Source organism: Gordionus sp. m RMFG-2023, chromosome 4, assembly GCF_954871325.1.
Source record: "Gordionus sp. m RMFG-2023 chromosome 4, tfGorSpeb1-WG-v2, whole genome shotgun sequence".
Taxonomy (NCBI): domain Eukaryota; kingdom Metazoa; phylum Nematomorpha; class Gordioida; order Chordodea; family Parachordodidae; genus Gordionus; species Gordionus sp. m RMFG-2023.
The window spans coordinates 358,580-374,165 of record NC_088778.1 but is presented as its reverse complement, the minus strand read 5'-3'; the positions used below and the strand labels follow the sequence as shown (position 1 = coordinate 374,165).

Here is a 15,586-nt window from a genome sequence, read left to right as displayed (position 1 = left end):
AACATGAATTAAATTTGCCTGACAACAACTAATCGTACATTTTTCTTTTTAGCCTACACCCTTTTGTATAGTGTGATTGTAACTCTACTCACAAAAGTACGATTATCAAATATCTTTAAAATGCAAATCAAATATAATATCGACTAACGAATAGTTTGTTTTAGGTATATAAGCATAGCAAATTGGACTCGACCGTAAGAGAACCGACAACTTCGTGAGATTGATAAAATATAACACGAACTTGTTTTACGCATCAGGGAAAATAAAACTTCGACGTTTTAGACATGTTTGCATAAAATTTATTTATTTTTAATCATCAGAAAACCTCACATCCAGAAAAGAATGTTCCTCAAAATTATTTAAATATTTTTTTCCCCCTTATAAAATAAACATAAAAATATTGTGCCAAAAGAAAACTTAAAATATATTACTATTTACAATTTATAAACGGTTTATTTTTTCAAGGTTTTCATTATAATGGTATGCATAATTCGTATCATAATTTTATAATGATATTCGAATATAAGATTATAAACATACATATGTAACTATAACACGGGAATATATTAAATAAACCTATAATAAATAATTTTTCTAATTTAACTTTAAAACTGAAAATATTATCCTTGGTATAAAAACGGAAAAAAATGTAATGGTGTTTTTATTTTATAAATATTTATGAGTGATATGAAGACCTTCAGTGAAGATGAGATAGAGAACTTGGCCTTTAACAAGACAGGGTCATGTTCATTTCGAAACTGCACCCTCAAGTTATGCCTATCTTAAATACGAGGTTTTTGCCTTTTTAATTATTTTATATATATAATAAATATATTTTATTCATTTATTTTATAATTTTCTTAATATTTTTTTGTGATATCGAGAGAGGAAAAGGCCAAAAATAAAAGATTATTCAAATTATAGAAATATGGAAATGGTGGTTTTTGTTTAACTAACATTCAAAATTAATATATTAATATTAAATGAGATTATTAAAAATATTCACTTTTATTTAACTTTTTTATTTGTAAAAACGGCTAACTCGATCCTGAAGATTTTGCTAATAGAAGGAACAAAGGGTCTAGACATCAATGTGCGTAATCTCGAGGCTTAGAGGCAATATTTATCTGGCTAAAATATTGAGGTTATCCGTTTTGAAGAATCAGCTCAGAGCCGTTTAACGACACTACAGTTTCAGCCTGTGCGCTAGATAATCATTCATTTTCCACTTACTACATGAATCACTAAAAGGAATCATTTAACTTTATAAGATCAAATATCTCTTCCCTTTAATAAAAAGAGTGCAAAAACATATTAACCTTAAATAGTTGGGTTCCTATCTATTATATCAGCTGTTCTCGCTACTAAATTAGTTAATTTGTATGTTTGCTAACAATAGCGCGCCAATGTGCTATTGCAATTTGAGATATTCCCTATCTCCATTTAGGTAATGTATTTTCTTTCCGTAATTTATTTTCCAACATGATTACTTATTAATTTTTTTACCATATTAATCTATTCGTTCAACATCATGGTGCCTTATTAGGGCCATACAAGCTTTCAAATATCCTTAGTATTACAGATACATTCTCTTGACTAGGCTAATTTGATCTTAATTACATTAATATTTTATTATTGCTTTCTAATATACTTTATTTACTCCTCCACATAGATTAAAATAGACCTATCTTGAAAATCTTGCTAAAATAACTCAATCAAATATTTATTAAATAATTTTTTATTTTTTTTAAAAAAAAACAAGCTTAAAATTTCCTAATTTTTTAAATAAAAAAAATTAAGTGACATAAAAAATGTCAAATGTCAAACTATCAAAATCTTTAAAAATATTAATTTATTTATTTTTAAAAATGTTATCAAAAAATTATTCAACAAAAAAAAAAAAGTAATAAAAAAAAATAGAAGAAAATTTAAAATACAAAATAAGGCATTTAATATTAGAATCGTCGAAATTGTATAAATATGTGGTAAATGACAAAAAAAAATATTTAAATTTCAAAAAATAATTAGAAAATAATTATATAATTTTAAAATTAATTTCACATCACATTTTTCCACACGGAAAATAATAAACGATAATGATGATGGGTCTAAAATGGAGATTATATTAATATTAGAATTAAAATGTAGTATATTTTTTGTTTGTTTGTCACATAATTGATAATAGTATCACAAATTTTTATAATTACTTCGTTTTAATTTGAAAGGATAAAATTTATATGTGGGTTCTAAAAACAGTAGAAATTGTAGAATTTCTTCAGGAAATTCAAAGATTTTTATCAAAGCACGAATCGATTTTTGGCATCTTGCTTCAGCAAGTAGTGACCATTTTTATTGCTATCGTTACTGCTACTAAGACTACCATTAATTATGGAGTAGTTGGTAATTGTGGATCTGTAATTAAGGCGTCCAAGACGGTTATCGTGTAACGGCTTCGGGCGTATGTGTAGGGACTCATCTCGCCGTTTGTAAACTAAATCGATTAATGTCGAAAAAGGATTATGAATATTAGTACCGAGCTCTATGGCAGTAGACTCTTTAAGGCTACATTTAGCACTGGTCCTGAATTTATTAGCTCTGGGCCAAGTTAGCAAGGTGGAGATCGAAAGTAAGCGAGACCATATATAATGAAGAGTTTGTCGCAAGGCTCTTTTTATGCTTTTGCGAGTGATTAATATGACCAGGGGATCTATCAAAGCATTTATCCGGATCAGAGAATCTAAGACGGTAGATTCTGAAGAATATAAATATTTCGAGTTTTGCGTATGACTCTCTGCTGCTTCAAGTTTGGGGTCATCATTTTTATAGTCATAAGTATCGCCGTTAATGACATCCTTGAAATAGAACTGGTAACTTTTATCGAGGTAAGTTTCGAAACAACCTCTCGCATTAACAGGCGACACGACAGAAGTGTTGAACAAATTATGACAGGATTCGTAGGAAGGGTACGAAACAGATGAATAAGAGTCAGAAAATATGGCCTTGTATAGGAAAAGAATGTTAGCAACGCAATATGGGACCGAAGTTAATATGTGGACAGATATTATAGCTAGTAATGTTTTGTAATTCGTGTTTTTAGCGTGATGTTTTTTCATCCTCAAACTTTTGTTCAATCCATGACTCCTGCGTAATGCAGATATATCGTTTATAGTGGATTCCAGCTCCATATTGGAGTAGTCTTCTTTATCCGGGGAAACGCTTACAGCTAAATTGTATCGACAGATTATTCGGTCATCCTCTCTTACAGTCACTGGTTGTAAGTTTAGATGATCTGAAGTATTGTTGGCCTTAGGACTAAGTATTGCAATCTTTTTATTATTCGAATATTTAAAATTTTTATTCGAATTAATTTCTGGCGTTGGGGATGTAGAAATGCCCGATAATTGTGTTAGATCCGAAAAGGCGTCGCTTTCTGTCTCATTGACACTTTGATTGATGGGTAAATTATCTTCATCCGTCAACAAACTCATCGAATTTCTGTGCAATAATGGCAGAAGTGACGGGGACCTATCACCTTTATTGTGCCTTTTGTTCACCTTAGTTTTTACATACAGATAATGTTTATCCAGCTGAGCTTTCCTCTTCCTGGTTTTCTCAGGGGAAATGTCCCTATTATTGTTATTACTAGCCGTCATTGAATTCTTCTTCGTTGACCTGCCATGAATATAATTATTTGGGTTCAAACTTCGGGAAAGGTGTTTCGATAATAGCTCCTCCGGTTGAAATTCCTTGTCGACATGACTTGCAATGAGAGGACTGTCACTGCCACTGAGCGGGAGAATTGCAGATTCTTCCCTCGCTGCATAATTTTTTTTGGCTAATTGGGGAGGAAAGGATATTATGATATCGACCGAATTGGGATTCTTTGCACAACCCTCTAAAGGCAATACGACTTTACTCAGACTACTACTCTTAATGGCACTATCACTACTTTGGGGCTTGAAGATGTCGAGCACTTTGAAAAGGGTTAACCGAGATCCTTTGCCATGTTGAATATTCTTTACGTGGATCGGGGTTGAAGGGTTCGTTTCGTAGACCGGGGATGGCGGGCTTATATTAAACACGTGATTATTCGTAGTCGAAAATTTGTTACCGTTCGAAGAACTACTACAAGATATCCTACTAGATATCGTGGATGAAAAGGAATTTTTAGATCGGCAAGACGAAGAAGACGAGGACGAAGAATAACGAAAACCGAAAAATTTGTTGTGACGCCTTTTTATCCGATTCTTACCTGTCTCGTTAGCGGTGGCGTCGCTTTCGATCGAGGGCGCTTTATCGTACGCGCGATTTCTTCGCGATTCCAAGCTACTGGCAAAATTTCTATCATTACCATTGCCCATCGGAATTTTAGTCATTTCATAGAACTTGCCATAAACTTGTGACTTCGATGATTTTTTAAGGATGTCTGATTTGTCTGGGTTTCGGTCATAGGAACCCATCGTTTCTTGAGAATTAGTGTCCTTGTCATTCGTATTCACGTGATTACAATCTTTGAGCACATTTTCCGTATCATTCCCCATTGATTTGAGGCCTATTGCTCCTTCCAGACTATTGTCACTATTAACATCCTTCTTTTTGTAATAAGAAGATGCCCCTTCACGTTTAAAGGAAATCTTGCCCCTCATTTTCTTCTTTCTATCCATAATATTTTCCGCCACTTCTAGCGATAATATTTGCTTGCGTCTGTCATCCAGTACCCTTATAATACCGAACCCGGTAAACGTTTTTATGAGTAACGGTCCACCGAATATGAGAGTGTAAATTACTATGTCGTAATACATTTTGCCAGTCATCACCATTCTACAATCCTGCTTTATTGTCGGTAACACATCATTATCATCGTGATATTCAATGATCCGAGTGGATTTTGCCTTCAAGAGATAGGGTATAGATAGGAGGAATGGGATCGCTAGGAATACAGTTATTATCTTCAGGGCCCGTCTTTTGCAACTGTTTCGAAAGCTAACGAATGGGTAAACTACCGCTATGTACCTATTACACGTGTTTTTATTTTTTTATGATAAAAATGTGTGAAATAATTAGAAAGTTGTAAGGGAAAAATATTATATCTATTGATTATTAGCTTATCCATAATTGAGTGGAATGCTAGTGAAATAAACCTTCTCCTTTATAGAAAAAATTAATGCACAATATTCCAATATAAGATTTTTTAACCACTTTGGTTGTAGGGGAAAACCTTGAGAATAATACTTTGGGATGTTGTCTTTTCAATCCTCTCATTGACTTTTTTAAAACTACAAAAATAGCTGTTATAGGGAATTTTAGACAATTACCTTTTATATCGAAATCTACATTAAGATCTTAAGAACGAAAATTATGTCGTGCAAGAACACGGCCTAGGATAAGCTAAAAACTAGCCATGTCATTGCTTACAATCTTAAAAACTGATATGACGAAGAATTCTGTGATAAAACCATTTACCTTTTTTAGCTGAGTTCCTCGGGGATTCTTATTGTACGCTTATTGATTTTTTTTTTCAATCGTTCATTCATAGTCCAAATCCATCAATCATTTTTACGAAATTTAAAAATAAAATTAATGGTTTTTTTTTTCAAGTTTTAATTCCTAATTTTCTTTTTTAAAAATATTTATTTCGTCTAATTTTCGCGAAAAAAATTAATTTATTTTATATACTATCAACAAAAAATTTATGTCCGTTTTTTTGAATTTTTTCTTAAAAAAATTAGGGGAAATGACAACAAACTTTAAAAAAAAATGAAATTAAATATGCAAATATCGTTTGGTTTTTTATTTTTATTTTAAAAAGAATGAATAAATAAATAAAAATGTAAATTTTTTTTTTTGAGGGGAAAGTCCTTAGAAATTCTTAAAGTTTTAATTATATTCCACAAATGACAGGATCCTTTGAGATGCTAATATTCTGAAGGCAGCTTTCGCAACATTCTAACATCGATAACCTGATCTGAAAATCCCCTTAAAAAAGGGGCTAAAATCCACAAAAACCTTTTAGGCCACGATCTATGCTCAAGCAACAACAGAAGACCTAATGGTATCAGCATGATGCCTAAGTCTTAGGGTCTTCCAATTTCTCGGGATTTCACGAGCAATTGATTTTGTCCGCAAGATTCAATAGGAATGTGTCAGCGATAAGTTCAGCCTAACTTTCGAAATATTGATAGGCCGACACCAATATTCTGAGTATTTTGGGTTATTAATTCCTAAAAATTAAGTAGTAATGAAGCCTTAACTATATAAAGCAGGCCATTACGATGGCCATACATTCTTCAAAACAGTGGGTTTCTTAGAGTAACCCATGTAAAACCCATCTCATCCTAACTTTCGCCATAAATCGTTGAAGTGATTCTAAAATTTGTGGCAAAATTGCTTCGAACTGGAACGTATTTCCGGTCAAATAAACATTTTTTTTATAATAAAAAAATGGCTTCTCAGTGAATTTAAAAAAAAAATCCCAAATTCCCTATGGATTTTCATAATTCCAACAAAACGTGTTTGTTTTAAATTTCGTTTTTTTTTCTTTTTAAAAAAAACAAAAATAAAAAATTAACTTAAAAATCATAAATAATTAAGTACACCACCATCTCTTTTTATACACACAATATTTTTATTAAGTTTTCTCTTTTAAAGGAATGTTGATTTGAAGAAGAAAAAAAAATTTTTTTTTTTTAGTGGAGATGAAATTTATTTGAAAAAATTTAAAGCTGGGTAATTTGAAATTATAAAGGTCATATTAAAAATTAATCGTAAATAATTAATGAGCCTGTCAAATCTAACAGGTCACGTGATTGTGAGAATGATGGAAAAATTGTAAATATATGAGAGCAGTTGTGATGGATAAAATCTTCTTTTTTTTTGCGATAGGAAGATGTAGAGTTTTAAAACCGGAAATTACAATCCTCTTTTTTTTCAGAATTTTAGTTTTGGCTTCAAAACTTTGATTGATGAGTATAATCTGACAGTTGCTATACAGCAAATATCACGGGCATAATTTTTTGATCAACTTAAAGATTTATACGTATATGTAGATCGATGACCTATAATAATTACCTAGAGTGACGTCCATTCATTAAAATGCATGAATACAAATCAGCTGTTCAAGAGATTTTAGTATTTCCCATATAAATGAATGAATCGTCAGTCTAGTTAGTATATTATATATTTACAATAATTTCGAGAACATTATTCAAATTTCAGAGATCTTCATAACGGTTAATTATTATCAGCAAAGAGTTTTTCGAGTGATAAGGTTTCACACATGTCAAGGTCCTTATATTTTGGGCTTGTTTCTTTCCATATCAAGTCGGATATTTATCTTCCTGGTTATTTTATTAGAAAGGGGGGTGTTATGACTTAGAATCTGATAACGGCTTCAATGGATATCAGTCCTAAACTAATGAAACAAAATTTGGCTACCAATTGGAATTGAACGTTGGTTTTCTTTTCTTCATCTTATGATGTATTTATTAATTTAAATTTACTTTATAAAAATCTCGGATCTAAGTCTGTTTTTTTTCTAAGAGACAAGATATGCTATATAAGAATTTTGAAATTTAAAAATACTTTGTGATTTCCCAACTCTGAACCTGGACCATAACGATTTACCATTACATCCATCCCCTCTTTTATCATTGTAGGAAAAAAATACTGATAGTCATATGCTTTAGCAAATTATTAGTGTATACAATAGCCAGCGGCCATAATATTGCAATAACTATTTTACCGTTCATAACCCAATGGCTCTACTCCATGTTTCGTTTATTGATTTTAAAGAAAAGAAATAAACCATTATAATATATATGTATATATAATGCGTGTGTATAATATTTAATATTTACAAGTGAAATAAACATTCGTTTTTGTATAATTTTATGTAGAATATTAACAACCAAATTTGATTTATGTTTTTTCGTTTAAAATTTTTTCCACCATGTTATCGTTTATGATAGCATATTACAACCATAATAATATAATATCATAAATATATATATATATACATCCTTATTTTATTTATAAGAATAACGACGATCTTAGTACAAACTTCACGAAATTAAGCCGAAGTTTGGAGCGGTGTTGTGCTAAACGGCTAACTCGATATTTTATCCAGATAGAAAAATACTATGCAAGCCTAGAGACTTTCCTCATAGATGGCACAACAGGATTGAACATCTTTTGGCAAAAATCTCGACGCTTAGGAAATATTTATCCGGCTACCATGTTGAGTTAGCCGGTTTTAAAACAACACTAGTTTGAAAAAAAATAAATTCTGGTTTAAATTTTGACGTTACTCTCCTATTTTAAAAATATAGAATATAGTACAGTGGCCACTCAAGGGCTGGTTAAGTTTTTTTGGGTCAATATAAAAAGGTGGGTTCAATACGCGTATCGTTTTAATAACGACGAGATCGCAAGGTAAAGAGGTTTAGTCGCTACGAAAGCAAATCGTTACTAGCGATCAGAGTTGTTAAAGGATCTAGATACAAGTATCTAGATCCTGTATATAGATATAAAAATGTGGTATCTGTATCTAGATAGATTTTTGATTAAAATATCTGTATCTAGATATTATTTTAGACGATGTACCTGTATCTAGATCCATTTAAAAAGTATCTTTTAACAACTCTGTTAGCGATGGAGTCATAGGCGTAGCGAAAGGAGCGGGTAGCTCCCCCCCCCACCCTCTTCATAAAAAATATACAGTATATCAGAAATCTGCAGGCCTAAGCCCGCCCTGGGTACATGATAATAAATATAATATATTTTAAAAAATCCGGGTCGGACCTGAAAATTCTTCTTTTGTTTAAAAAAAAACCGGGCTAGAAACCCGGGCCGGGTTCGAAAAAAATTTTTGAAAAAAAAAATCCGAACCGGGCCATGGCACCTCTGCAGGTTTATGCAATATATCAATATAAACAAGAACAGCCAAAAACCTATAATAAGTTAGTGGACCTAAAGAATGAGGGAAATAAAATCCAGCTAAGTGCTTTCCCTTTCCAGAAAAATCTTGGATGTGCCTGTAATGGAGGTTGGACAAAAATATGTCAAGGAGGAGGTGGGGGGGGAAGTGTATATTTAGAAAGTGGATAGTCATTTAAAAAAAAATATTGTGGATGTCGAAAAATATCTGCTTAATATTTGCTTTAAATTCAGTTCATTTACAGATTATTCATATAACCAAGTTTCAGACTCCAAGCTGCTTATTTGCCAAATGTTATTATATATATATATATCTTATATTTCTGAATAATTTTAATTGGAAGAGTTTTAGTGGGGTCGCCTAAATTATTTTTGCCTCGGATCGCCAAAGGTCTCAGCACGATTCTGTACGAAACTGTGGTCATATTAGGTGGGAGGCTTCACTTCTCTTCAAATGTGCAAGTGAATAAGCCTCCCAGGGTAAGAAGTGAGTGGGTTGCTCTGCGTTTGACATATTAATTTTTATAAATGTCAAATATATTCGAGAGGTTTTACTATTCTTATTTTATTTTCGAAATTTTGAATTAATTCGCGATAAATCATTTTTTTAAAAACATAATTCCTATTCGTTCAAGTCACGCATAATATGATTCAAAATACGACTTTTCTAAGGGAGTTAAAAAAAAAGGAAATACATTTAACGATATACAAAATATCGCGTTTCCCTTACTCCCCCCTTCTTTATTGACGTCTTCTCCATAGCCCCCCCCCTCGGTAGCGGTGTTTTTAAGGGAGGGGGGGTAGAAGATAGCTGAGTTAAAAATATGGCCTGGTATTTTGTTTTTTGAATAGCTCATCTTTGAAGGAATCAGAAACATCATAACCTCTTGCACATCAATATTTTTAGCCATTACTCAACGACTATAGGTAGATGTTTAGGATAGAAATGAATGGGGTGATTTAAAAATTGGGGTTAGGAACTTTATTGTGCCCCTTCTAATTCCAACTGAAGGAAATGCTAATAACCTTAGAAAACTGAAAATGGTCTATAAAATTTAGTATTCTATTTGTATATCGATAAAATTGTTAAGGGGGGAAGATGGGCCAGCTGTCACAACCTTCAGAATAATAATTGAGCTTCTTTAAAAAAATTTATATGTAAAGATTTAATTAGAAAATCAATATATAATTAATATATATATATATATAAAACATGTCAAATTTTTAACCTTTTCTCCCTCAAAATTAAAAAATATAAATATCCGTTTTTCCTATATTATTTCTACCAATTTTCTCACCGACTTTTAGGGATCAATGTTATCAAATGTGCATGTACAAAGTTGCATTGCTAAAATTTGTAATCAATTAAAGATTAAAGTTACAACCAGAAGAGAATTCGTCGCTAAATATCGATGAGCTGGGGTGAGGCATAAAAAATTTTAAACTATAATTACAATGATCAAATTAAAACATATAAAAATAGTTTCTGGGAATCAAGCATTTTTAAGGTTCTAAGGAAGAATGTTTTGTTAGAATGAAATAGAAAATAATTATGATTATTAAGTATGTATGGCATCTAGGAATAATTCGTAGGTAAATTTGTCTTTTTTTTTAGAGTAGGTAGAAAATTAGACATAATGTGTTCAACGAGATTGCTGGCTTTATAGTCAGAATTTCAAAAAATGGCAGATGATTTTAAAGTCATTTTTGTGAAGCGAATGCTATGATTAATGTTGTTTTAAAAGGCTCTTTTTGAGTCTATTTTTTGAAAACGGTTGACTCGATATTTTAGCCAGAAAAATATTGGCTAAGCCTAAGAGATTTTAACAGAGTTTATAAAAATGTGGCATCTGTATATGTATCTAAATAGATTTTTGATTAAAATATCGGTATCTAGATATTTTTTTAGACGATGTGTCTGTATCCAAATCCATTTAAAAAGTATCTTTTATCAACTCTGGATTTTAATGATATATGTCTAGATCCTTTCGTTCCTTCTATGAACAAAATTTTCAGGGCTGGCATATTATTTTTTTCTGGATGAAATATTGATTTAGGTCTTCGAAAAGTTATCATCATGATTGGCCCAAAAAAAAAACCACGGACGCTTTTAAAAAATTAATCGCGTTCTCTTAAAGATAATGGCGTTTTTACAAAATTTTACAAAGATAATATTAATATAAAAAAAAATGTCACTTGGAATCCATTAAATCTTGAAATTTTGGATAAAACAAAAAAATGTGCCCGAAAAAAACAATTTCAATCTGCAAGATTTTTATAATCAAAGGTTCGTCGCAAGAGCAAGGGCCCATACTAAATCGCTTCTAGAGGATTTGATTGGTCCCCTCTCGCAATTCGAGGATTGGATGCCGATTTATCGGATTTTTCCCATTGGTTGAGGAGTTGAAAAAAAAAGGGAAAACGTGAGAATAATAATATATTTTTTTTAATTTGTTGGAATTAATCGATTTATCAATCATCAAAAAACAAATAGGTTGAAGAAATTTAAAATTTTGGTTATTTTAACTATATATCTTAGTCTGAAAATATATATATTTTTTATAGCCTTGAACTTGGCTAAGCATTTATGCATTTTTTATATTATATATTATATGTTTTAGTAGGTAAGCTTTTATGTTAAAAGTTAAATAAGATTGATATGAAACAAAGTAATAAAAAGAATTTGAAATGGAAGTTTTTATCATTTTTTTAAGTCTGTGTCTGTGTGCTTATAGCTATATATATTTTTGATTTATCTTAGTTCCTCCATATAAATAAAAATAACGTCGATACAAAAAGTAACAAAATATATTAGTTACTTTTTAGGTATTTTAACAAAAATTTTTTTTTTTAAAAATGTTTCAAGAATGAAAGAAATGGCTGCTACAGAAACGCTGGCAGTTACTTAATTTATTTATAATCAATAAAATGGATTTATCGGGGTTTGCTCTTCTTGAAAGTGGATAGGGGAAGATTTATTCCCATCTCTAATTTTTAATTACCAAAATTCCTTAGCACTTATTCACCTTCTTACACAGGCTATGTAGGGGGGGGGCGAATTGAGCCTACCCACCCCCATGGCGTTAATGCGAAACCCTGGGGTCCGACTATAGAACCTATATATCGATCCGTTCCAAACTTTTAAGAGGTAGATCGAAAATCCGATCCCTAAAAAGTATAGGAATATTGGAATGAAAAGAAAATCGCGGATACATTTTTATAGGGTTTTTTGACGAAACCTGAGTCTAGTTTGACACCTTAATACAAGATTTTTATATTCCGACTCAACGAAAAAATCTACCCGAGTCCGATCGATTCAAGTTCGGTCAAATCGGTCCGGCACTATCGGATTGAGTTGTCGGTTGTATTTGAGATATTTTTTTTTTAATAGAAAGAGATGACTACAGTAATATTATTCGTTATACTATTATATTATAATTGATAATGAATAAAGGCTAATGTGCAGAGATAGGATAGGAGTGGGAGCTTTATCAGGCGCTCAGTGTGCCATAAATATGAAGCTAATTAAAATTTATGAGTTATATATTAAGATCATACATGAAAACATATTGTCCACAACTTCCAATTCATTTGTATTAATATTAATTAATTAATTAAAAAAATACGTTGTTAGCAAAAAGGTTCATAAATGTCCTTTTTACTAAACACAAATAATTACAAAAAAAGCCATATGAACGGCATGAATTGTTCAGGTAAAAAAATATCGGGTATAACAGGAAGAAATGGGAGCCGCCTATGAATAGCAAACGCGTATAACATGCGTAGAGACACATTTCCACGGATGTAACACATTAAATTAAATATGATTCGAAATGAAATAAACCTTTCTACGCTCAAAGGGACCATAGCCAGGTTGGAGGCGAAGACCAGACTAATTATCAAATAGAGCAACCATTTGCAGACCCAGGTTTCTAGCAATCCCTTCTCCAGATCCGATGCGAGGTTCAAGTTTTGGTATAAATCATCGCTACGCTTCGATGCGTGAGGATGGGAAACATCTTCAGAGCGATTACTTTCTTCAGCATAGGATGTCCTATTGAACAAGGAATCGTTGGGATAGACAGCGGCAAAAATACTCCCGCCTAATTTATTGATATTCCTCCCATTATCATCGCTATGATAAGCATTTTTAGATCGCCCCTCCGCAATTTTACCGACCAACGCGGAGTCGATGACCACGACTACCTCCTTATCTCTAACCCATTGGAGGCGCGATAATGTGGAGCCATTGCGGAAGTCGTTGGTCCAGAAGGGCTGGTTTTCGCTCAGCGACAACAAATCGAATCGATGATTCCCGAAATTCTCGAGAGAAATTTGGATGAGAGAACACAGAGCTAGGGCCAGGTTCGCGAAGCACAGGCTGGTCAAGTATAAATTTATGACGGTTCTCAAATTTTTACGGTACATTAGGACGCAAACGATGAAAGCGTTGAGTACGACTCCTAACAGGGACATCGTTATAACGAAACACAAGTCTCGAATCAATTTCCACATAATTGCATGCCTTCGTTTTTTAAAAACAGAAAAAAAAGGGAACGATATTAATTTCGTTTATACGACATAAAAGCCAACATGCTAATTATTTATAGATTCCACCCATTTCCCAACGATAAATCTTAACTCACGCATGCGCGGGTGGGGAATATGAGTGTCACAAAGAATTTTGAAATGTGATTTACTTGAAATTCTTTAAGTATAGCTGTTTAATTTTATGTAAAACATATGTGCGCAAAATTATTTAGTAGTTTGTGAGAGGTTATAACTGTTTTTTTGGGAAGTTTGGGATAGACAAAGACCCCGCTTAAATATCCGCCTAATTTTTTTCCTATCGGCTTTAGCATTTGATTGATTAATTAAAAATTATATTATACCTATACGAATATTTGAATATTTGAATCTTGGTTAAGTATTTATATATACTTTATTTTTATCATTATGGTATTTAAATCATGTTTAGTTATATCAAATTATTTTTACACTTTTTATAAACTCCTAGAATTTTAAAATTAATAATAAGATGTTTTAGTTATATTTTACAAATAACTAAAATCTCATTTTATTTAGTAAATAAAAAACTATAAAGTAATACGAATTATAAGATGATATAATATATCTACTTTGGGGGGTCCATATGAACCCCGTGTTTCTTAACCCACCTACTAAATAAGAATATTTAATTACAAAATTAAGTATATCTAATATAGAATCTCATCTCATCTCATCACATTACATAATCATAATAAAAATATATCTATAATAAACCTATAATAACTTTTAATTTTAATCATCGTATACTATATAATGTGCAAAGGCCATTTTCCATTATCGACCAATGAATAATATTAAGTATGGGGGTTAATTCATAACACCAACGCGAGGACCATTTGATTCGTAATGAGCGATAGCTTTGATAATCGATTCTATTTACCTAGTGGAATTTGGCTTAAATATGATTTAGAAAAGGTTATTTCCGAAATGAAGATTTCTTTTAATTTTAATGTTCATTTTTTTGTATATATCAGATTTATGAATATCTTTAAGAATTGTATCGTGATATATATTCTAAAAAAAATTTAATCATTTATTTTACTATAAAATATAAATAAAATATCATTAGAAATTTTAAAAAAATATATAATATTTTTAATTTTTAAAAAATCTTGAAAAAATATGTCCAAATAATTTTCACTATTTTTATTTTAAAAAATAATTTTTTGGTGATAAATAAATATAAATTTAACAATAAATTAAAATTATGATTGAATGAAAAACAAATAATCAATTTAATATTTAATATTAATGATTACTTATCAATAATATATGAAATTATATACTTATAAATTCAAAAATAATATTTATTTTAGATATAATATATAATAATGATAATAATAATAAAAAAAATACTTTTATAAATATTAATATGAATTTTAAATTTTATGTAAGATTTATTGTTGAATTTATTCGAATGAACTCATTAATTTTAGATATTTGACAATTCTAAAAAAAAATATTCTCCAAAGAGTCTAACCCCTTTGCTACAGTAAAAAAAAATAAAAAATTTCTGATTAGGGGAACCAATCAGAATCCATTTCATCTAAGGTGCCCATATTATTTTAGGAATTTTAAATAGAATATACATTTATATTGCTCAAATTTGTAATGTCCCCCTAAAATTAGATATAGAGCCTTGAATTTTTAAACTGTATTATTTAAGCTTCCACTCTAACTTAATTTTCTTATCCTTTTTTAAAAAATAAATAAAGGTAACGTAAATGCTGTATATTGCACTAGAAGTTCTGATCTGAAACTCCTTACCATGGGTCTGAAACCTTTTTTTTGTCACCCAGACGGTAAATAAATCCGGGTTAAATTTTTAACGCGCCTATAGAATATTGATAGGTATAATATATTTAGGAGGATTAGTAGATGACAGATATTTGTTAGCAACAAACTAGTTTTGTCCGTTTTTTTAGGTTGCTAAAATAGGCTAATAGGGGCTAGAGATAAGGCCATAACCTTATATGTAATGATCTTTATTGCATAATTTTTGCCTAAAAGTTGGTTGACGACAACTATTGTTCTTGTCATAAAAGAAATAACGATAATGTTATCAATTTATAAAGACATCATA

At 30.7% G+C, this 15,586-nt stretch overlaps 1 protein-coding gene across 3 annotated transcripts; it reads right to left on the bottom strand.

Moving 5' to 3' along the window:
• Positions 1-2,121: 2,121 nt before the first annotated feature.
• On the bottom strand, positions 2,122-14,558 carry LOC135927978 (uncharacterized). 3 transcript variants are annotated; one of them, XM_065464273.1, is made up of 3 exons: positions 14,218-14,558; positions 12,779-13,459; positions 2,122-5,013 (listed from the first exon to the last, which is right to left on the bottom strand). In XM_065464273.1, exons 1-3 carry the CDS (start codon positions 14,241-14,243, stop codon positions 2,298-2,300), a joined length of 3,423 nt encoding a protein of 1,140 aa, XP_065320345.1. In that variant the 5' UTR covers positions 14,244-14,558; the 3' UTR covers positions 2,122-2,297. The 3 variants fall into 3 exon arrangements, with proteins under 3 accessions (XP_065320345.1, XP_065320346.1, XP_065320347.1); XM_065464274.1 differs by having other exon boundaries at positions 14,251-14,558; XM_065464275.1 differs by lacking the exon at positions 12,779-13,459.
• Positions 14,559-15,586: the final 1,028 nt, after the last annotated feature.

Bases quoted from the DNA above. Each gene is read 5' to 3' on its own strand.
- LOC135927978 (XM_065464273.1), bottom strand. From the start codon at position 14,243: ATGATTAAAATTAAAAGTTATTATAG. The intron at 13,460-14,217 runs GTTTATTATAGA...TAAAAAACGAAG, and splicing joins AAAATTAAAAGTTATTATAG to GCATGCAATTATGTGGAAAT. The intron at 5,014-12,778 runs GTTTATTTCATT...CACGTGTAATAG, and splicing joins GTCCCTTTGAGCGTAGAAAG to GTACATAGCGGTAGTTTACC.